This window comes from Chiloscyllium plagiosum, chromosome 17 (assembly GCF_004010195.1).
Source record: "Chiloscyllium plagiosum isolate BGI_BamShark_2017 chromosome 17, ASM401019v2, whole genome shotgun sequence".
In the NCBI taxonomy this organism is placed as follows: domain Eukaryota; kingdom Metazoa; phylum Chordata; class Chondrichthyes; order Orectolobiformes; family Hemiscylliidae; genus Chiloscyllium; species Chiloscyllium plagiosum.
The window spans coordinates 21,005,881-21,030,343 of NC_057726.1; the positions used below are offsets into that span (position 1 = coordinate 21,005,881).

The 24,463-nt window shown below is 39.7% G+C and overlaps 1 protein-coding gene across 2 annotated transcripts in view; it reads right to left on the minus strand.

Moving 5' to 3' along the window:
* cdh13 (cadherin 13, H-cadherin (heart)) overlaps positions 1–24,463 on the minus strand; it is a 1,069,860-nt gene that overhangs the window by 42,386 nt on the left and 1,003,011 nt on the right. For both annotated transcript variants that reach the window (XM_043706651.1, XM_043706652.1), the window contains one exon: positions 232–374. In XM_043706651.1, coding sequence (XP_043562586.1) covers positions 232–374 — 143 coding nt within the window. The remainder of the gene's footprint in view (positions 1–231; positions 375–24,463) is intronic.

Below are 24,463 nucleotides of genomic sequence, written 5' to 3' on the forward strand. Positions count from 1 at the left end.
TTGTATTTTCAGTGTGCTGTCTTTTGGAAAACAATAAGAAATGTGGTTCAACAAAATATATATTGGTGTTAACTGCTTTATACCAGTTTGCATAGGTTGTCTTATGCACTCAGAGAAATGTTACCATGTACACCATGGGAGCATTATAACATAGTAAAGCATAGATACATTTCCAACACAGGTTGCTTAGAGGGGAAACAGTAGCGAGAAGACATTTTTATTTTTACATACCATTATCAATTGCAAGGAATAAGGATGTATATTGACTGTTGTGGACATGAGGAGATTCTCGATCCAGGGCAGCTTTGGTTGTAACTGTGCCATTTGCGGGATTGATAGTCAGCCAGCCAGCAGGATCATGAAACAGTGCAAACCTGAAAAAGGCAATACGTCAATGCCATTATCTTGCAGATTTATTTTAAAAGGGCAGAGACACATATTAAATACTTAAATCTAAGTGACAATAGTTGCAATATCCCCTGTGAGTTCCCAAGTGTCCTCTCCCCTCATTCTTATCTCTGCTTGTTTCTAAGCTATTAATGCACAGTGTTATCTAAACCACGCAATGCATGTTAAACCATATCTATAACCTTTTAGTTACTTTTTGTACCCAAAGCAATTATATTTGAACTTGGAACTCATGAGAAAAAACAAAGTGAACAGAAAAGGGAACCAGCACAAAGTCGTCTGTCAATTTTGAGTTCAGAAAATTAATCCAACTGTATCCAAGCCTTTAAGCCCACGGAATTGCAATAGTTGCAAATTGGCAATGATTTATTTAAGTTATGAGTGTGCTATTGGTATGCGCTAGTAATACTATACAACATACTGCAGTAATTTGTGACCTTGCCTATGTCATTGGTTAACACTGTTTGCATTCAGGTTTGCTCACACAACAGAATCATGAAGATCCGTTTATCTGAGCAACACCTAAGATGCATTTCCAAAGGAAAAGAGAGTTTCCTTTTATTGTGTATTCCAAATTATGCAAACACTTTGAACCATACCATTTGGCTGTTAATAAAACAGTCTGCTATTTCTAATATCCTGTTGACATTTAGAAAACAATGACCAATTCTAGTTATGGAATAAAAAAAATGATAACATGCCTTACTGCAGTCATTTCCAGTTAAACAGATTTTAATCTAGCATTGTAAAGCAATATTATTCTACTGATCAGCATCAAGGATACAGAGAAAGGCGGAACAGATTTCATTCTTGTGAGAAAGTTGAACATTTTGGATGAACACGTTGTTAATTTCTGAGTCAGAAGGTTATGAATTCAAGTTGTGCACTAGAAATTTAAGCATATTATGTAATACAAAAGAATGAAAATGTTGGAGAAATTCTGCAGATCTGGTAGCAGCTGTTGCGAGAGAAACAGCTAATGTTCTGAGTCCAATGTGGTATTTTTTCAGAACAGGTGAAACGTTCAATACAGATTTTCCGATGGTCAGACAGTTATTATTCCAGCATAGATGTGAGTTGTGCTTGGAGTTCTCATTGTGGCAGATTCTGAAGGGATTGTCCTGTGGAAATTTCCTGGAACCCACAAAGTTTCAATTTAAATTGGAGACTTCAGAAGTTCTTATGGAAGTAAGTGAAATAGTTACTCAGGAAATATTTTATTTTTAAATACCCAGTGTAACTCCTGAGCAATGTGGAGGGAAGATGATGGCTTAATAGTATCATTGCTAGACTATTAATCCAGAAACTCAGCAAATGTTCTGGGGACCCGAGTTCAATTTGAAATTTGAATTCAATAATAAAAAGTCTGGAATTAAGAATCTACTGATGATCATAAAACCATTGTCAATTGTTGGAAAAACCCATCTGGTGGACTAATGCCCTTCAAAGGGAGGACATCTGCCATCCTCACCTTGTGTGGCCTACATGTGACTCCAACTTCATAACAATGTGATTGACCCTCAATTGCCCTCAAGTAATGGCCAAGTAAGCCATTCAGTTGTGCCAACTGTTACAAAGTCTCAAAGAAATGAAACCGGATAGATCACCTCTCATCGATCGAAGCACTGGAAAAGACAATGGCAGAAACAGCCATGTTGACCCTGCAAAGACCACCTTATGAACATCTGGGGCTAGTGCTAAAATTGGGAGAGCTTTCTCACAGATGAGGCAAGCAATAGTCTGCCATAGTCATGCGCCCACATCTCACAAACTGAATTTAAAAGGTAACAACTAAACTGACTTACCTCATATATCCCCAACTACACATCCCTGAGACCCAAACTTCCAGATCTTGATCTGATCCCACACTGAGACCCTCAAATACCCCTTCTCTAATGTGGCCTAGTTTGGACCAGGCCCTAAAGCAACCAGACCAATCCCCTTGGGCCTGGCCTGACCAGGCCTGACCACCACCTTTCCCACTATCCCCACCCCCACGGCTCCACAAGACCCAATCTGATCTAACCCAAACCGTAACTTGGACCCGACCCAACCACTCTCCTCTATCCTACCCCTCCACTGCCAGACCCAAATGGCCAGATATGATACTTCACCTCTCTGCCTGACCCAATTTCTCCCATCCATTAAAATTTGCACTAGACATACATCACTTAACCTGTCACCTTGCACGCTATCCCTGACTCATCTAGCACCCTACCTTCCTGGCACGTGGCTCCCTCCCCAGCTGGCATCTAGTCTGATATATACCCACTATTCATTTAGCATCCTACTCCTGGCACACAAACCCTCCCGACCTGGCACTCTACTTAGCTTCTACCCACTCAGCACCTTAACATCACACTTACTTAATGTACTCACACTTTGACATCAGTTGTGAAAATGACTGTCAGGACCATAACATTTCAGATTATGGCACAACCATTGCTGTGAAAAGAGAGTGTGGCTTGTTATAGAGTCACAGAGAAAAACAGCACAAAAACAGACCCTCCGGTCCAACACGTCCATGCCAACCAGATATCCTAAATTAATCTACTCCCATTTACTAGCATTTGGCCCAGATCCCTCTAAATCTTTCCTATTCATGTACCCATCCAGATGCCTTTTAAATGCTGTAAGTGTACCAGCCTCCACCACTTCCTCTGGCAGCTTATTCCATACAAATACCACATGCTGCATGAAAAGATTGCCCCCTAGGTCCATTTTAAATCTTTCCCCGTCACATTAAAATATGCTCTCTAGTTTTGGATTCCTCAACCCTAGAGAAATGACCTTGTCTGTTTACTCTATCCATATCCTCATGATTTTATAAACCTCTTAGCAATTTTTGAGAAGATTTGTAGCTCAGGTTGTTGATAAGTCTGTAAGTTAGCTTGCTGAGCTTGAAGGTTTGTTTTCAGATGTATCGTCACCATACTAGTGAGACTAACATCATCAGTGAGATTCTCTGGTGGTATGTCTCACCTCTATATTTATAAGTTTTGGTTTCTTAAGGTGGGTGATGTCATTTCCGGTTCTTTTTCTAAAGGGAAGGTAGATAGGGTCTAAATCGATGTGTTTACTGATGAAGTTCGGTTAGAATGCCATGCCTCTAAGAATTCTTGTGCATGTCTTTGTTTCGCCTGTCCTAGGATGTGTGTGTTGTTCCAATGTGGTGTCCTTCTTTGTCTATATGTATAGAAACTAGTGATAGTGGGACATATCTTTTGGTGGCCACTTGGTGTTCACGTATCTTGGTGGCAAGTTTCCTGCTAGTTTATCCAATGTAGTGTTTTTTACAGTTCTTGCATGGTATCTTGTAAATAACATCAGTTTTGCTGGTGGAATCTATTGGATCCTTTAGGTTCATTAGTTGCTGTTTAAGTGTGTTGGTAGGTTTGTGGGCTATCATGATGCCAAGGGGTCTGAGTAGTCTGGACGTCATTTCTGATATGTCTTTGATGTAAGGTAATGTGGCTATAATATTTGGTTGCATTGTGTCTGCGTGTTTGGGTTTGTTTCTGAGGAATTGGCAAATTGTGTTTATTGGATACCCGTTTTTCTTGAAAACATTGTACAGATATTTTTCTTCTGCTTTTTGTAGTTCTTGGGTGCTGCAGTGTGATGTAGCTCATTGAAATAATGTCTTTATGCAGCTCCGTTTGTAGGCGTTGGGATGATTGCGTCCATAAACTCCTTTAAGGCCACTCCTCAGCCTCCACGCTCCTGGGAAAACAGCCCCAGCCTATTCATCCTCTTCCTCTAGCTCAAACCCTCCAAACCTGGCAACATCCTTGCATTCTGAACCCTTTCAAGTTTCACAACATCCTTCCTATCAGAGTGAGACCAGAACTGAATGCAATATTCCAATTTTGGCCTAAACGTTGTCCTGTACAACCACAACATGACCTCTAAACTCCTATACTTAATGCACTAACCAATAAAGGCAAGCATATTAGATGCCTTTTTCACTATCCTATCTACATGTGTATCCACTTCCAAGAAACTATGAATCTGCATTCCAAGGTCTCTTTGTTCAGCAAATAAATAATAATGAATAGCAGTGGACCAGCACTGATCCTTGATTAACACTGCTGGTCACAGGCCTCCAGTCTGAAAAGTAACCTTCCATCACCACCCTCTGTCTTCGATCTTCAAGCCAGTTCTGTATCCAAATGGCTAGTTCTCCCTCCATTTCATATGGTCTACCATGAGGAACCTTGTCAAACGCCTTACTGAAGTCCATAATGATCACATCCACCACTCTGCTCTCATTAATCCTCTTTGATACTTCTTCAAAAAATTCAATCAAGTTTGTGAGATATGATTTCCCACGCACAAAGAATGTTGTGCATGACTGTTGACTATCCTTAACCAGTCCTTGACTTTCCAAATACATGTAAATCCTGTCCCTCAGGTTTCCCTCCAACAACTTGCCCACCACTTCTGTCAGGCTAACCAGTCTATAGTTCCCTGGCTTTTCCTTAACACCTCTCTTAAATAGTGGCATCATGTTAACCAACGTCCAGTTATCTGACACCTCACCTGTGACTATCAATGATACAAATATCTCAGCAAGGGAATGTTAATTTCTTCCCTAGCTTCCCACAGAGTTCTAGGGTATACCTGATCAAGTCCTGGCATTTATCAACCTTTATGCGTTTTAAGACGTCCAGCATTTCCGCCTCTGTAATATGGACATTTTTAAAGATGTTGTTATTTATGCCCCACATTCTATATCTTCCATGTCCTTCTCCACAGTAAACACTGATGCAAAGTATTTGTTTAGTATCTCCCCTATCACCTGCAGTTTCACACAAAGGCGGTCTTGCTGATCTTTAATGGGCTCTATTGTCTCCCTAGTGACCCTTTTGTCCTTAATATATTTGTAGAATCCCTTTGGATTCTCCTTAAACCTGTTTGCCAAAACTATTTCATGTCCCCTTTTTGCCCTCTTGCTTTCCCTCTTAAGTATACTCCTACTCTTTTTATACTCTACTAGGGAATCACTCAATCTCTGCTGTCTACACCTGCCATATGCTTCCTTCTTACTCTTGAACAAAACCTCAAATTCTCCAGTCACCCAGCATTCCTTACACGTACCAGTCTTTTCCTTCACCCTAACAGGAACTACTTTGTCTGGACTCTCGTTATCTAATTTTTGAAGGCGTTCCAGCCATCCCTTTACCTGCAAACATCCACCCCTTAAGACTGTCAAAATTGGCCTTCCTCCAATTTAGAACTTTAACTTTTAGATTTGGTCTATCCTTTTCCATCACTATTTTAAAACTAATGGTATTATGGTCACTGGCCCCAAAGTGCTCCCCTGTTGACACTTTAATCACCTGCCCTGCATTTTTTCCCAACAGTAGGTCAAACTTTGCACCTTTGCTAGTTGGTACATCTACATACTAAATCAGAAAATTTTCTTGTACACAATTAACAAATTCCACTCCATTCAAGCCCTAAACTCGATGGCAGTCCCAGTCAATGTTTGGGAAGTTAAAATCCCCTACCACAACAACCCTATTATTCTTACAGATAACTGAGATCTCCTTACAAATTTGTTTCTCAATTTCCCACCAACTATGGGGGGGGGGGTCAACAGTAAAAACCTAATAAGGTGATCATCCCTTTCTTATTTCTCAGTTCCACCCAAATAACGTCCCTGGATGTATTCCCAGGAATATCCTCCCTAGCTTTGGGCTACAAAAGAATTGTTGGAATTGTATGACTCCACATTTCTGAGGGAGTGCAATCTCCTCCTTTTGTGGTAAAGCATGACAAGATGTTCAAAGTTCAAGATGGCAAGTCTCAAAGTAGGTCACTCCAGCTGGAGCATCTTGGCTTCACCAGTTCTTTTTCCTTTTTCTTTCTTTTTATCTTCTCTTTTCTGCAGTTTTTCTTCCACCTCTCCACAACTTTTAACTTCTTAAACTTATCTAGAGGGAATAGGGAATGGAGGTGAGTCCAAGTCCAGCAAGCACACGAGACCATACTGAGCAGGAGACAAGTCCGATAGGTAAGTCCTCCAGATGAATCCTGGAGGCGAGTCCCGGAGGTGGGTCGTGGGTCAGAGCCCCTAGTGGGAGGCATTCTGAGCCCATGCCAGCCTGGGAGACAAGTCCTCGAAGTGAGTCTGGGCCAGAGGCCAGTGTGTGGAGGCCGTAAGGTGTCGCGTTCTGAAGTTTGGTGGGTATGGACTCAGTGAAAAGGACTATAATTTGAGTACTTCGCAAAGATACTTTTATTCTTAATCTGGACTTTGTGTCAGATGAGTACCTTTTAAAATTTGTATTCTTATGTTAAACTTTTTTTTTACTCTTTCAATTCTGAAACAAATACTTAAAGTATCTGTATCTAGATACCCAGTACCAAAGTGGCAACATTAAAAAATTTCACTGCACTCACATGCACATGACAATAAAGGCTATTCTGTTCTATTCTAAAGCAGGGTCTGTGAAAGTTTGTTATTCCTTGGTAAATTCAGCCTTTTGCTTTTTTTTTAGATCTCCAGCATCCACCATATTCCTCTTTTGTTTAGTATTTGTCAATATAAACCAGATTGACATTCTTGTGCAATACTGAGAAGATGCTTCATGGCCAGAAGTATTGTCTTGTGGACAGGATATTAAATCTGCTCTTCTCAGGAGGACGTAAGAAGTCCTACGACATTATCTAATGAAAAGCAGAGGAATTCTCCATGGTTCACTGGCCTCTGTGTAGCCCATCAAGAATAGATCATCTGATCATCTCTCACTGTTTTTGGGAGCATGCTAAGTTCATATTGAATGTTGTTATAGCAGTGATCACACTTCACAGTGACTTAAAAGGACACTCAGAGCAGATACCTGCACTACACTGTCTTAACTCAATGTTACTATAGTGATGTATCCGTCCCTTGAGATGTTTCCCCTGCCTAGCATGATGACAAGGCTGAAAAAGGGCCTTTATTAAAATTAAGAACCTCTATCTCACTGACAAGGCTTTATCCCAGATTGCATCCAATAATCTGCTCTGAACATTCCGTTCATAATTAACACTAACAAATTCCATCACAGAAGCTGAGACAATACATAACATTCTAAAAGAACGACCAAATTAAACAATCCACAACATTCTAAGAAAAAAATCAATTTATCCTGTCTTCCAAAGGACTCTTTACCAAATTTTACTGAAATTTTCCAATTAGATTCTCAAATACATTGTTAACAAATAGACTAATGATCCGAAAATATTACCTTCACCTACCTTCAATAGAGGAGTTAACAATTCTTTATGTGAAAAACAAGAGACCTTGAGGTCAATAATGCTATGTTAACTGACATCTTTCTTTCTTAATATGGTGCATAAACAGTTAAGTGGGCCTGGGAGTTACAGGTAACACCGCAGAAGTGCCTTCAAATATTCATCAAGATAAATAAGTGACATTGATGGAAATTATGGCGAGGAGAAACAGAAACATAGAAAATACATTATTTCTAAAGCTTAGCATCCATGCTTTGGGAAGATTTTAGAATTTGTTTTAATTGAATGTTTGGTGTTCGTAAGGTATCTTTTGAACAGAATGAAAGTAATAAACCAATTGCTGTCAATTTATCATAACCTGGTTATGATATATCTTTAATGAATATAGATTGAGAGAGAAACATTCCTATTGGCAATTTGATGTTATTTTCTCCATACCAGTTCATACGGCAGTACACAGTGCATTACTGGAAGGTCAATATGTGGCAGTTCTAGTCAAGCTGTGCTGGATAAATTAAAGCTGTCACTGGCATGATGTAAGGATCCTGTGCATGCCTTAAAACGATATGCATCACGTGACTAAAAACCCATAATGGGCCAAAAACCTTCTGGCGCTTCTCCAGCCACAAGAACCATTTAATATTTTGCCAATGTATTTTATGAAAATGGCGCAGATATGAAAACTATGAAATATGATTCTGGTGGTTATAGGAAAGATCATTTACGTTATTTTACGGGGTCAAATTTTGGAAAATCAAAGCATGACAAATTCCAATAGCTTATTATTGAAAAGCGTCAGGGCTAATTGTACAATATCATCGTTGAAAGAAAGTATGAGCACTGTTCATTTGTAATAATTGTAGTTGTTGTTTGCAGAATATAATTTTTTACTAATTCTAATGCATTTGCAGACTATTCCACTTCTACAATGGTATACTTTCACTTGGCTACTCACCAGTTGTCAGATGTAACAATTACATGAAGTAATGTTCAATTTTTTTTTACTCTAGGAAATGAAGGCGTAACTCAGGCTGTAGCATTTCATGATGGAAGGTAAAGGGAGATGCACCATTTTAACTGACATTTTGTACTCCTCCTACTTCTTTCCATATTTTATGTCTTCACCCACCTGCCATGACTTAGAAATTAAAGCTTCCAAGATGCATTGCCTCACTAAACATTACAGATGTTCTAAAATGACCTCTACCAGAATGTGCTGCAATTTATGACCAGCAGCAGTCTGGTTTCCAACCAGCCTGTATTCTTTTGCTGCTGAAATTGGAATTGTGGATGTGACACCAGATCCATGCTCCATCTACTCTTTTATGCTCCCATTAAACTCCATGCAATCCTGAATCAAGAGCACAAAATCCAAACCTTTATCAAATTGCTGTATTTCTCTTTTATGCAATCTCAGTTCAATTATTTGGTATGGAACACTTACTCTGTTCTGTCGTCAATTTATTTTTAACTGTTGTTCCAAATTAATTTGAATTTAATCTATAAAATCCATAGTTATTTTGGAAACATTTCCATGATAAATTTCAATGTCCAGATTAGTAATGGAAATTTCCCATATAAACTCGTGACATAATAAGGTTTATCACCTGTCCAAACCGTGCATTAAAATCACTGGCAGAAAAATGCAATTGCAGTGTCAGAGGTTTACATACGTGATAATTGTACATAAAGGAATAATAGAAAAAAAGAATGTATTACTTCAAAATTGTGGAAAAGAAATTACATCTGTATACCTCGTACAATCTGTTGAGTAATCCCATGTTTTATTTCTGATTCGGCATGTAGCATGGCCAGGAATTTGGAAATATCTGTTCTGGGTTGAATATATATGCTGTCACTGATGGCAAGGTCCAAGAGACCAGAGATGTTGGGTCTTGGACCTCCTTATATGGCATGGACATGGCATGGAAACCTTATCCCGTCCAACTACCCCTCGGGCAGGTACATTTTAAAAGCTTGTCTTGTACGTATAAAGTGAGAAATGACTGGGAGTTAGGTAGTCTTGAAATCAAGTCATCCATTAAGTAATAGACCCCTTATTTGTGTGTGTAGGGGTATAATACCTCTTTGAAGTATACCTAAGACATCAAACATTTTTTTTTCGTTATTGTATTGGCTGATGCCTTTCTAGCTAGAAATATGGAGACAATTGCTGCCTGACAAATGGTAGCTAATGGTTCAGTTAGTGGCCAAAATAATATTCCTTAAACAAAATTCTGCTGTTATATTTTTGTCACTTTTTTTGTGAACTTCTCACAATTAGGGGTATCTGAGCACATTACAATAGACACTTCTGTATTTATAGCCTTTCAGAAATGGTGATGTAGTTTTTGCCCTTAGTTCCTTAACCTCGGTGGCTGAGAACTATCTGATTCAAGTTTTCATGCTTGCCCCCGGCCCATTTATCCCTCTAACCTTCAACCTCATTTTGGGTGGCCTGGTGGCTGAGTGGTTAGCACTGCTGCCTCACAGTGCCAGGGATCTGGATTCAATTTCACCCACAGGTGGCTGTCTGTGTGGAGTTTGCACATTCTCCCACTGTCTACGTGGGTTTCCTCTGAGTGCTCTGGTTCCTTCCCATAGTCCAAAGCTGTGTAGGTTATGTGGAAGGGCCATGCTAAATTGCCCACAGTGTCCAGAGATGTGCAGGCTAGGTGAATTATAAATGGGAAATGCAGGATTATAAGGATAGGGTAGGGGGTTGGGTCTGAGTGTGATGCTCTTCAGAGGGTTGGTATGGACTCGATGGGCCTAATGGCTTACTTCCATACTGTAGGCACTCTATAATTCTAACTTAAGATGAGCTAAAGACTGTACTCGTTGTCTGTGCATAATAACATGGGAAACAGATAATTTCACTCTTCTAACGAAGAATAACAATATTGTGCCTTCTGCCATAGGTTAAAGTCTACTGATAAACACGCGAATGGAACCTAACCATACGATATTGATTAGATTAACTTTTATAAGATATCCCAATGCTAGCTTTAAAAGGACATTAAAAATATCCATGCCCGCATGTCCCTGCTCTAAGTTGGATTGGTAATTTACTTACAGTACTATCACATTTCTTGAATTTTGCTTCATTCACTTGTAAAAGACATATCTGAAAACACTGAATGTGAGTACAGAGGAAGGTTATGTAATTTACAGTCGTACAAAAATATAGTTACAAAGATATTCAAAGGACTACATGTTGCAATGAGGATACATTCCATTCTGATCATAATTTTCTGAAAATCTTGAATTATGACATTTCACAGTAAGATTGGGGTGATTGAGAGATTTTTTTTAAGCACTGATCTGGATTTTCTTCATAAATACTGGGTGATACAGGGGTGGAAAATCAAGAGAAATAGAGCGAGATCAACTCACACCTAAAATGGTCTTTGGAATTTATTTTCATTTCTCCCTTTAAATTGGTGCATGCAATCCAGTTCTAAATTACTATCTAAATGCAAGTGACAGTCAGAAGCCACTTCTCTCAGTTTACCTCAAAAAACAATTCCTATTAGCACACTTAAAGGGATTCTTCGACTGCTTTCCTAAACTGACCAATAGGAGACATTTTCATTTCCTTTGTCTTCATGATGCATCTAAAGAGCTGCAATAAATGAACTATTACCCCGCCTGTGATAATCCACTATTACACTAAAGGACACATAAGGCTGTATTCCGAATGCTGGAGGCAGACCTAATTACATATACATTTTGACTCAACAAATTGGGACAGCCACTCCCTGCTTCCTGCGATAAACCAAACTGTTGAGGGAAATTAAGACTGTTTCTAATTAATGTTACAATTTTTATGGCACCCTTGTTATATCAAGTTGGCAAGATATGTTTGACAGAATTTGATTGATTACCTGGAGTAATTTATATTCATTTAATCCCAAACATAATCTTATTGTTTAGGGTTAGTTCCCCAGCCAGTTGCTATCTTGCTATTTGCATAAATCCATATTGATGTAAACAACTTGGAATTGAGTTGAAGGTAAATAAGCAAGCATAGAAAACAGCATTTCAAGTTTTGTCACTGTTTGACAGTAATCATGGAATAATTAGCAAAACTGGTTCAGCTTTAAGCACTGAAGGATAATGTACTTCTAGTACACTGTAACCCACGTATGATTTAGTATACTTCAATGAAATGAGATGCCCAACAGGATAAACTGTGTTCCTCTCTGAGAAATTGCTGTGTTCTCCAGTGCATAAAAATCATTGTTGGCATTTGTAAGTTCTGCTTTTGGCATTTTGAGTAAACTGTGTCTTGGCTTTTCACTTCATATTAAAGTTGGATTCTGAAGGCCAGACAATCCATACCAGATGCAAAGAAAAGGAAAAGGTAATTCTCATACTAAATTAAGATGTAATGTGAATAAATCTCTAAATGTGGCGATCATTTGGTCCATACTTTGTGAGAGTTAATGTTTTTTCTCTTTTCAATGTTCAATCAAATTTTGTTCAACATGTTACGTTCAATCAGCAACACTCTCACCTGAGTCACAGCATTCTCGGTACAACCTCCACACCAAGACATGAGCACAATCAAGGCAAGCACTTCTGTGCAGTAAAGAGGGAGTGCTACACTGTTGGAGATGCTGGCTTTTGGATATGATGTCAAACCAAGACTGCATTTACCCTTTTAGATGGATGCAAATTCTACTTCAAAGAAGATCACAGGAGGGTGTCTGGCCAACATTTATCTCTGAGTCAAGGTCACAAAATGTTTATCCCGACTGTTGTTCATGCAACATTGCTATGCACAAATTGAGGTCATGTTTCCTAATTGTAACAGTGATTACACTACAAAAGTACTCTCTAAGTGCTTAAGGATGCTTGATAGTTATGATTGGTGCTGTACAAAAGTAAGTAATCGCACTGCTCCTGCTTTTCTGCAGCACAATACATTTTGACATTTCTGACAGGGTCTTTTGAGCCTGGCTTTTTCAGGAATGCATAGAGTTTCAGTGGGCAACTGACTGTGTCAAAACTGCCAAACTTTCCAAGTCTCTAGACAGAGTGAATGTTGGAAGGATATTTTCCTTGGCTGAGGTGGGTTGTGGATTGTCATAAAGCATGAGGAAGTGTCTTAGAATAAGGGACAATCTATTTAGACTGAGATGAGAAGAGATCTCTGTACCCACAGGGCAATGATTTCTTTTAACCTCCAAGTCCTATGAAAGTTCAGTCATCGAGTAGTTTTAAGATAAATACTAAAAGCTTGCTGGACACTAATGACATCAAGGGATATGGAGGTAATTGGGAAAATAGCATGAACATTGACGTTAAGTATAATCTAGACTTGTGATGTGAGCTGGACTGTCTGAATATCTTACTCATGCTCCCATGCTTATAAATGGGCACAAGTAGCTGTGGCATATAGGTAGGGTGGTGGGCAGCAAGCAGTAGGAAGATGGGTGGATGGGGTCAGTCAGTTCAAGAGCTGTTGCTAGGCCAGGGACATGGGCTAGTCAGGTTGGGTGGCGAGTGTTAGTCTGACATCTCCAGTCAAACTTAGAATCAGAGATTTTTTTGAAGGGTTCCAGTGAGCAGGGATTTGCCCATCAGAAGTTCAAACTTACTGGGCAATTCCCATGCAGTCAGGACTACCATGGGGCCCTGACATACATCTTAGAGTCATAGAGTCATAGAGATGTACAGCATGGAAACAGACCCTTCGGTCCAACCCATCCATGCCGAACAGATATCCCAACCTAATCTAGTCCCACTTGCCAGTAGCCACCCCATATCCCTCCAAACCCTTCCTATTCAAATACCCAACCAGGTACCTTTTAAATGTTGCAATTGTACCAGCCTCCACCACTTCCTCTGGCAGCTCATTCCATACACGTACCACCCTCTGTGTGAAAAAGTTGCCCCTTAGGTCTCTTTTATATCTTTCCCCTCTCACCCTAAACCTATGCCCTCTAGTTCTGGACTCCCCCACCCCAGAGAAAAGACTTTGTCTATTTATCCTATCTTAGTTCATTGCTCCATCTCTGATCATCTGGCAACCAGAGCATCTGGGCCCACATGTATCTTTGTCTAATTTAATGTCACCAAAAAAGCCTTACAGTTCCAATTTTAACTCCCTGCACTCGGGAAGTGGACTGAAGCCAGTTTAGCGGTGTATAAACCAAAATGGGAAAAAGTGACTATTTCTGACACTATTCAGGTACATCTGTTTTATACCTGAGAAGAGGAGTGCTGAGGTCCAACTTCATCAACAGCCAAAGGAATGCAGTTTGAAAATACGCATGCTTCCATTTTTCTTTGGAACACAGATTTTGGCAAAGTAGCAGCGGGAATCCCTTTGCCCAACCTGTGTAGGCACTGGTCCCACTATCAAGTTTATGGAAAATAATTTTTAAGGAGACCCTCAGTCCAGTCCAGCCTAGCCACTATGGAAGCATTGCTGGTGAGGCAGATAGCCTGAAACTGATTTGCCAAGTGACTGAGCTGCTGAGGATTTTGCAATCAGTGGTGAAGATCTCTCCAATTTACTCAGATGTAACTCAAGGATTAATTTCTATCAAGCTTGATCTGGGTGATCTTCATAAAAATTGGATCCAAATACTGAGAAATTCAATTAAGCATCAAGGTAATGGTGTTACTCTGCATCATAGATGAGCTGTCCAGACAACTGAGCTCATTACCCCGCACACCAGCTGAGGTTACCATGAAGAACTCTCTTGAGGCATCATGACAGTCTGGTTGAATCACCACCAGTCACCTCCCTGTCTTTCTCCAAAGAAGGAGCAGCCCTATTGTCCAGTTGGACTATGGTGACTTTATCTTTAATGGCATCATAACAATTAAGATGTAATTCCCAATTATGCTATATTTTTACATAAATAAGAAAATATAATCAATGTACTTTAAATTTTAATCAAAATAATCCTCAGCTGGTATTTAGTTCATTTGTTTACATGAGTCCTGAATGTAACGGAGCTGATCAATGAATGATCCCAGCTGCAGGTTAAACTATCTAGAGCCTAACTTTCATGTGCATCTGGAATTTGTGTAAACAAGGCAAGAAACTATGCATCTCCCTAACCATCCAATTTGATGAATTATGAAATGAATAGCACATAATGTGAAGCAAGAAGTGTCAGTTAGAACAGTAAATTCAATGTCAAACTTTGTACAGAAGGTGAGATAAAAGGGAATGGAAGAAAGGAGAGATAAAGACAGAGAACGAGAAAATAGGACAGAAAGCAACATCGGAAAGAAATTGTTTCATATTCTCCAGATATTGAAGGCTGGAAAATGGGATTTGACATTGATAATAGTTAATGGTTATAGCCAAAGAAATTGCTTGGCAGTAATTAGTACCTACAATGCCGACACAAAAGAGTACTGAGATTGAAAGGAGGTTCTAACTTGCTGTACCAAGTTTACTTCATTTCTACAATGCAAATACAGGAACATCATGCCATTCAATATTTCTCACTGGTGAACAGATGTCCAGATACTTTTCTTGAAAGCTAAGAAAGGAGTGGTTCAACTTAATTGGGAACCATTGTAGTTCTTAACTGCTCATCTGCCCTCATCTGAAATTGCTGTCTAATTTGTACATAAATAATGGGAAGTACCATTGAATTCACCATTATTTTTGTGTTAATGGAAAAAAAATTAATTAGTTTTAACCTACAAAATAATGTTGTTTGTTTAAGTAATGGTTAGAGATAAGTTGCATAGAATTGGTCTTGCGTTGTTTAATTAACGCTTGTTTTCGCTAAAATTACCATTCTCATATACAATGAAGATTTCTTGACTAAATAATGAAAACTCAATTTCACGAGCTTTCAAACAGAATAGGTATTCAAATATTCAAGGTTTGCACTGGAATCCAAGGCTGTTGCTGCTTTAACAATAAATATGTTTTGAATAGTTTCATGAGGATAATCTTCAAATAACAGTCTTTATATGAAGAATGCAGTTTTGAATATGTCAAAGTAATCAGAATTATATAATTCACAGTTAGCATTGCGTCCTCACTGTGTCAATGTCATCACTATAGCAACAATTTAAATTGTTATAATTTGCAACTTCATACTTAGCCTGACCCTTTTTCGAAGACATCAATAACCCATTCCACTATTGTAGGCAAGACAATATTGTTAGCAGGCAAACTTAGAAAATATGAGACCTTTGTTATTGATTCATTGCTTTAGCATCTTCTATTTTTTTTAATGTAAATATTGTTTTGCATGTAATTAAAAAAAATCCAGAGAAGAAAAAGTCTTAGAACAGCAAGTATGTTCTGTTCCAATGTGATTTGACTATCAGGAAATTGCAAATATTATGAATCAGACTGCTTCTGCTTATCTCGAAAGAGAAAACCTTTTTTTTTAAATTAAGGCATCTTTTTTAGGTTCTAAGAGATTAATTCTCAACCTCAGCTGCCACAAATATGGTATTGTCAATGTTTTTCTGAGGAATACTTTTAAAGAAGACTGACCAGTTGATAAGAAACAACTTACAGCCGCAGACTTTTCTCTACTTCCAAGCTTCAACTTGGAGAACTGTGTGGTTGCTTAAAATAAGGCAGACTAAATTACAATATTCAATATTTGAATAAGATCTCATGCAGATTTTGAGGATTAACAATTTGTCCGCTTTGCAAATCTCCTATTTCCCCATTTTCTAGCAACAACAATCTGTCAGTCTTTTATATTTTCCCTGGTGTTTTCCTGAGTACATATCTTTCGTTGCACATCATGGAAATGGAGAGGTCCAGGAAAGGGAAGGAGGTGTCTGAGATGGTCCAGATTAACTTAAGGGCAGAGTGTAATGTGTTGGTGAAGGTGATGACCTGTTCAACCTCCTCGTGGGAGCATGAGCTAGCGCCAATACAATTATCAGTGTAGCAGAGGAAAAGGTGGGGAATGGTGCTGGTGTAACTGGAGCAACAAGGACAGAACCCATCTGGTCCTTACTTTCCCCACCAACCTCCGAGTACATCACATCAACCTCCATCATTTCTGCCACCTACAAACGGACCCCATCAGAGGTATATTTCCCTCCCCATCCCTATCCGCTTTCCTTAAAGACAATCCCCACTGCGATTCTCTTGTCAGGTCCATGCCCCCCACCAACCTCCCCTCCCCTCCTGGCACCTTCCACTGCTGGAGTTGCAAAACCTACACCCACACCTCCTCCCTCACCTCCGTTCAAGGCCTCAGAGATTCCTTCCACATCCATCAGAGTTTCACCTGCACTTCCACACATGTCATTTACTGTATCAGTTACTCCCAATGCGGTCTCCTCTACACTGGGGAGACAGGACGCCTACTTGCAGAGCACTTCAGAGAACATCTCTGGGACACCTGCACCAACCAACCCCACTGCCTGTGGCCGAACACTTCAACTCCCCCTCCCACTCTGCAAAGTACATGCAGGTCCTGGGCTTCCTCCATTGACAAACCTTAACCACCCACGCCCTGGAGGAAGAACATCTTGTCTTCCGCCTGAGGACCCTCCAACCCCATGGCATCAATGTGGATTTCACCAGTTTCCCCTCCCCAACCTTATCCAAGTTCCAACTTTCCTACTCAGCACTGCCCTCATGACCTGTCCTACCTGTCCATCTTTCTTCCCATTAACCACTCCACTCTCCTCTCCAACCTATCACCATTACTCCCACCTGCATCGACCTATCACACACTCAGCTACCTTCGCCCCAGCCCCACATCTCACCACCCGCTCAGCTCACAGCCTCATTTCTGCTGAAGAGCGTATGCCCGAAGCATCCATTCTCCTGCTCCTCAGATGCTGCCTGACCTGTTTTGCTTTTCCAGCACTACACTCTCGACAATAAGCACAAGCAACCTATGGACTGCTTTGACACGAAGATCAATGCCGTCCAACAGACTGCTTTTGCTGAATCCTTCTCTTCCTCTGACTACCAAGAAAATAATTCCTGTCACTCTTCCCCCTACTGGCCCCAAACTATTTTCTTTAATTTTTTCTCCCATTTCCTCTCATGTCCTCTCCAATCTCACCTTGTCCATGAGATTCAATTCCTCCTCCCAAAATTCTGACAACCCAATTCTCCCTCCTAGTCCCCTTGCCAGACGACAGTGATAACGATTCTCTCCCTAAAGACCTCTTGTGGTGCAGGGAAAGTGTCTGTACTCCTGGACCGAAAGACCCGGGTTCGAGTCCCACCTGCTGCAGAGGTGTGTAATAACAGGCTGATTCAGAAAAATAGGTTAATAAAAAGAAATGAAAGAAAGAACAACTCTCTTGCTATGTCCCTCTTGTGGTTCAGAATGTAATATCCCTACCCCTAAATCAGGAGGCCTGGGTTCAAGTCCCACTTACTCCAGGGGTATACATTAATATTGCTGAACAGGTTGATTAAGAAAATAGGTTAAATAAAACCTACTTCCACCAAGGTTCCATTTCTGCTACAGCACTGAGACAGCTTGATAAAAGTCACAAATAACATTCTGCATGACTATTATACAAAGAAATGACCCCTCCTCAAATTTCTCCATGTATGCAGCTTTGACAGTGTTGATCATAGCATTTTACTTCAACATCAATTCACCATGGCCCAGCTGAATGGACTGTTTCTCACCTTCTGTTCTTATCCATCTACTTATTGCCAGAAACTCACTTGCAGCGTCTTCCCTTCCTGCTATTGCACTGTGAATATTGGTGTATCTCAGATACATCTTTGACGACTTTCATTTGCCATCTATGTGCTGCACTTTAGCAACACCATCCCAAAGGACCCCACCTCTAGCTGAGTATGGTCTCTCAACTCTCCATAGTTGCTAAGTTGTCATATTACATGGCTAATATTTAATCCAGGATGAACAGAAATGTTCTCTAATTAAATATTGTGAAAACTCAAGGTGATGTCTTTGGTCCTCATCCTAAACTTTGCTCACTCATAACTGACATCATTCCTCTCCCTGGTGCCAGTCTGAGACTCAATTAGTCAATTCATGACCTTGGTGTCATATTAGGTACATTTCCAACCATACGTTCAGTTGAGCTATCAGTTTCTGCTTTGATACTATCTGCCTTCACACCATCTCAATTCCTTCAGATGCTGAAGCTTTTATTTACATTGTTATCTTTAGTCTTGGCTTTCCCAATCTGTTCTTTTCTGGTCCACCACCATCCAAAATACTGCTGCATGTCTCTTAAAAAACTTCAAGTCATCTTCTCTCATAATCTCTGTGCTCACTGACTAACATTGGCTCCCAATCAAGCAATGTCCTGATTGAAAAATTCTCATTGTTGTTTCCAAACCCTTCCACATTCTCATCTCTCTCGCAACTCGACAATCACACCCTCCCCCATAAATCTCTAGAACTCCCTCCCTTGTTGATTATGTCTTCAATCACCTACAAGGGTCTTAATCTCCAGAGTTCTCCTCTTGTACCTTTTTCCTTTTCAACCTCATTTTTCTTTTTTAAAACACCATTTAAAATTTCCTCTTTGATCAATGTTACTAAGCATTTGGCCATATGACCTCATGGGTTGTTATGTGGCTCATTGTCATATGTTTTACAATGTTCGGCTGAAGTACCTTTCGCAGGTTAAAGGAGCTACAACAATGAAGGTTTTTTTTTGTTATCATTAAATCTTTAGGAGTACAATATGTATTCTGGTCTGCAAATGTCTTAATGTGCATAGTCCCTTGCTGATCTCAGGCCACAATCAGGAATTTGTTGAGTGAGGAATCATCCCTAACGCTGAGGTTTGCCAATAACAAAACTCAAATGTTTTCAATCGATTTTATTCCCTGTCATGTGTGCTCTACATAAAACATGGGTCTTTGGTTCAATATCTGCTGATGCTCCATCTTGAGCCATTTTCTTCGCAATTTTTGATGGCTAGTTTGACATTGCCTTCCACTCTCAGGGCAGTGTGAAGACACAGTATCAAAGTCATCCTGAGATGGAACAGGAACTGAAATTGCTCTGTGGGTTGTACTCTGAACGATATGCTAACTGAACTCACCAGCCCCTCTGTGTTTCAAGATACCACACTTTCTGCGGCTGCTGCAAAATTTTGCTCGGTGACATGATAAATGGTCTCTGTCACATCTTTGTGCAGAAGCATTCATTTGCAAATGGAGGTAGTCTACTGACAGTTGGTGATGTTCAGCTGAATGTATCAGTTATCCATAAATTAAACATTTATAATGCTCATTACATAATCTCCATAAATATGTGATTTAGAACTTGTTGAGTTATTGCAGGACACATTAAAATGACTGTAAAGTTTGCTTTGCATGGCTGTTGGATGGATTAATGACTCTCACTACCTGATTAATGGTCCCTGTCTGACACCTTTCTCAAAACTCCCCAGAGGCAATAAATCCACACTGTAACTGCTTACTGCAATATTTTATATTTACCATATTGGACAGATTAAAACTTGTGATTTAAAAACAAGACCAGCAGCTGAGCTTTCCTTCTTTTTTCCACCATGAAACTACCAGTACATCAATTTATAAGCTTCTCTCCACATTTCAGTTTAAACTCTTTCGTACACTTCATTACACTTAGCCTCTGTTAATTAGATACTCAAATAAAAGTTAACCAATGATAGTCAGGTGGGAATATTTGTAGGATATGTGGCATAGAATTCCCTAACCAGACATATTCTCTAAAGTATTTTACTAGCATGAAGTATTTATCAAGAATATCCATTTCCCAAAGAAAAAAACAAATTGTAGATTTCACACAGATTCAAATAAACTTCAATCTAATATAAGTTGATGTTTTGCCAGTGACTTTTCTATGTTTTTATTTTAGATGGTTTTCATATTTCATCTTTCCTATTTTAGATTGAAGTGTTAATGGAAGTGCTAGAAAGCAATAGAGTTAAAATTATATTTTGTCACTTAATTTTTCAAAAGTGTAACTGAAGTCAACAGAAAGGTTCCCTCGTAGTCATGCACCAGCTGTTAAAATAAATGAACTTAAATCTCTGAGCAGGCATAAGAACATAAGCAGCAGCAGTAGGGATAGGCCATCCACACCCTTAATGCTGTTCCAACATTCAATAAGACCATGAATGAGCTTTAACCTTAATTCTACTTTCTTGTCATACGCTTTCATGCACAAAATGTAGCAACATCTGTCTTGCATATTTCCAATGATTGAGCATTTACAGCCCACAGAGGTAGAGAATTCCAAAGATTTATAACTGTCTGAGTAGAGAAATTTCTCTTCATTTCAGTGCTAAATGACCAATCCTTCCTCCTGAGACTATGAGCAGGATTTTATGTTTTTCAATGAGATTACCTCTATTCTTCTGAACTTCAGAGAATATAGACCCACTATATCCAATCTGTCCTCATTGGAAAACCCCTCATACAAGGACTGAACATAATAAAACTTTCTTATATCATCTACCAATCTTTAGGTAAGAAGACAAAAGCATAATAATTGCTGCAACCTCAGGAATGCATAATTCCATTGACCACTGGACCTGGTCCAATCCCTCTCTGCCAGACTCTCTGGTCTGAAAAACCAGTCTGAAACACAAAGATACTGTAAACATGCACCACTTTACCTCAAAACCTTCAGACCAATTTTTAATCTATGCCAATGTGTCAGGTTTTGAGAGATTCTCGTAACAATTTTGACGATTAAATCATTAATTTAGGGAGATAACCCATGTCATGATAAATTTTAACCGTTCAGTTTCTCCAATACCTCCTAAGTCTTTGTGTTATTGAATGAAAAACATAGAGAATATAAAATGTCTCATCCTAATATATGAAAACCAAAAGACCTGTGGAGGCTGTAAATCAGAAACAAAAACAGAAATTGCTGGAAAAGCTCAGCAGGCCTGGCAGCATCTGTGGAGAGAAATTGGAGTTAATGTTTCGGATCGAGTGATCCCTACTCAGAATGGTCTAATCACTTACACAGCAAACACTGCATACCCTCAGTTTCCAATAATTTGCTGCTTCTGGGGTTTTCTTTTGAGCCACTTAAGATTTTTTGTGAACTATGAATCTGTCACATCTTTTCATCCTGACTGAACCTGCCCACATTGCCTTTCTAAATGAACTAGTCTCCATCTTCCCATGCTACAGGACACCTTACTGCTAAGTAACTGTTTACCTTTTGCATTCCTCCTGTTTCTAATGCAGGAATTATTCACCTCAAGCTCGACTCCAAGGCTGTAAACCAAGGCATACATTGACAAACTTCAGACACCCACCAGCATGCAAAGAACAAATCCAAAATGAGGCTAAAACAGTGCCCTTCTCTTCTTAATGTACATAATATGGAAAGACAAATCAAATTTAAAGCTATACATGGTTCTGCCCACTTTAGAATCCAAGTTCCAAAAAATAATAATGATGATAATAATAACATATCATGAACCTTCACTGAAGCATTCCAATTCTGATCAATGCAAGACAAAAAGATTAATTTTGTCTCTTTTTAGTGAAGGGAACACTATGTACTACCGAGCAATTACATATTTCAAACATACTTTGAAATCAATTTTTCCTCTAAAGCACCAAGTTGTATTTTCTGCATGAAACGTCCATAGAGATATACATCATGCCCAATGAAAGCGTGCCTGGTTCATGACTTTACACATTGTTTGCACTTAATATATACATGGTTGAACTTTTTTAATATAAAAAAGAGAAGTACACAAATAAGACTCTGAAAGTGGCTGATGTACAGGCAACTCCTACAAATTCACAGCAACCTCTTACTTAAGTGTCTTTGGGCAAATTATCCATCATGAATAGAGAGGCCAAGATATGTAGAATTGACATTTGCTTTCCTTCTGTAGCTTAACCAAAAACACAAGTTCACATGCCAAGTTTGAATCTTAAAAAATGAGAGCTAGGCAGAACCCAAATCATTCTTAGTAACTGTGAAGAATTCATCCAATACTCCATTGCGTACTTATGTTTCAGACATCTGTAAGAATAACTAGGTGGTTATGGTACGGGATTTTAACTTTCCAAACATAGACTGGGACTGCCACAGTGTTAAGGGTTTAGATGGGGGATTCAGTATGTGGATGTATCTATAAGAGAAGGTGCAAAAGCTGACCTACTTTTGGGAAATAAGGCAGGGCAGGTGACTGAGGTGTCAGTGGGGGAGAACTTTGGGGCCAGTGACCATAATTCTGTTCATTTTAAAATAGTGATGGAAAAGGATAGACCAGATCTAAAAGTTGAAGTTCTAAATTGGAAGAAGGCTAATTTTGATGGCAGTAGGCAAGAACTTTCAAAAGCTGATTGGGGGCAGATGTTCTCATGTAAAGGGATTGCTGGAAAATGGGCAATCTTCAAGAATGAGATAACATGAGTCCAGACACAGTATACTCCTGGTGGGAAGAAAGGAAAGACTGGTAGGTGTAAAGAATGCTGGATGACTGGAGAAACTGAGGTTTTGGTTAAGAAAAAGAAGAAAGCATATGTCTGGTACAGAAGGAGAGATCGACAGAATTGTTAGAAGAGTACAAAGGCAGTAGGAGTATACTTTAGAGGGAAATGAAGAGGGCAAAAAGGCGACATGAGATAGCTTTGGCAAATAGGGTTAAGGAGAATCCAAAGGGTTTTTGCAAATACATTAAGGACAAAAAGGTAACTTGGGAGAGAATAGGGCCCCTCAAAGATCAGCAAGGCGGCCTTTGTGTAGAGCCGCAGAAAATGGGGGAGCTACTAAATGAGTATTTTGCCTCAGTATTTACTGTGGAAAAGGATATGGAAGATACAGAATGTGGGGAAATAGATAGTAACATCTTGAAAAATGTCCATAGTACAGAGGAGAAGGTGGTGTTGGATGTCTTGAAATGCATAAAAGTGGATAAATCCCCAGGTGTACCTTAGAACTCTGTGGGAAGTTAGGGAAGTGATTGCTGGGCCCCTTGTTGAGATATTTGTATCATTGATAATCACAGGTGAGGGGTCAGAAAACTGGAGGTTGGCTAACGTGGTAAGGGTGGTAAGGAAAAACCAGGGAACTATAGACTGACATCAGTGATGGGCACATTGTTGGATGGAATCCTACATGGATTTGGAAAGACATGGACTAATTAGAGATAGTCAGCATGGCATTGTGCATGGAAAAACATGCCACATGACCTTGACTGAATTTTGTGAAGAAGTAACAAAGAGGAATAATGAGGGCAGAGTGGTGAATGTGATCTATATGAACTTCATCTTGGTGTTTGACAAGGTTCCCCATGGGATACTGGTTAGCAAGGTTAGATCTCATGGAATACAGAGAGAACGAGCCATTTGGATACAGAGCTGGCTCGAAGGTAGAAGACAGAGAGTGATGGTGGAGAGTTGCTTTTCAGACTGGAGGCCTGTGATCAGTGGAATGTCACAAAGATTGGTGCTGGGTCCTCTACTTTTCATGATTTATATAAATGATTTGGATGTGAATATAGGAGGTATAGCTGGTAAATTTGCAAGGTAAAAACAATGACTGCAGATGCTGGTAACCAGATTCTGGATCAGTGGTGCTGGAAGAGCACAGCAGTTCAGGCAGCATCCAACGAGCAGCGGAATCGACTTTCCGGGCAAAAGCCCTTCATCAGGAATAAAGGGAGTGAGCCTGAAGCGTGGAGAGATAAGCTAGGGGAGGGTGGGGGTGGGGAGAGAGTAGCATAGAGTACAATGGGTGAGTGGGGGAGGGGATGAAGGTAATAGGTCAGGGAGGAGAGGGTGGAGTGGATAGGTGGAAAAGGAGCTAGGCAGGTAGGACAAGTCCAGACAAGTCATGGGGACAGTGCTGAGCTGAAAGTTTGAAACTAGGATGAGGGG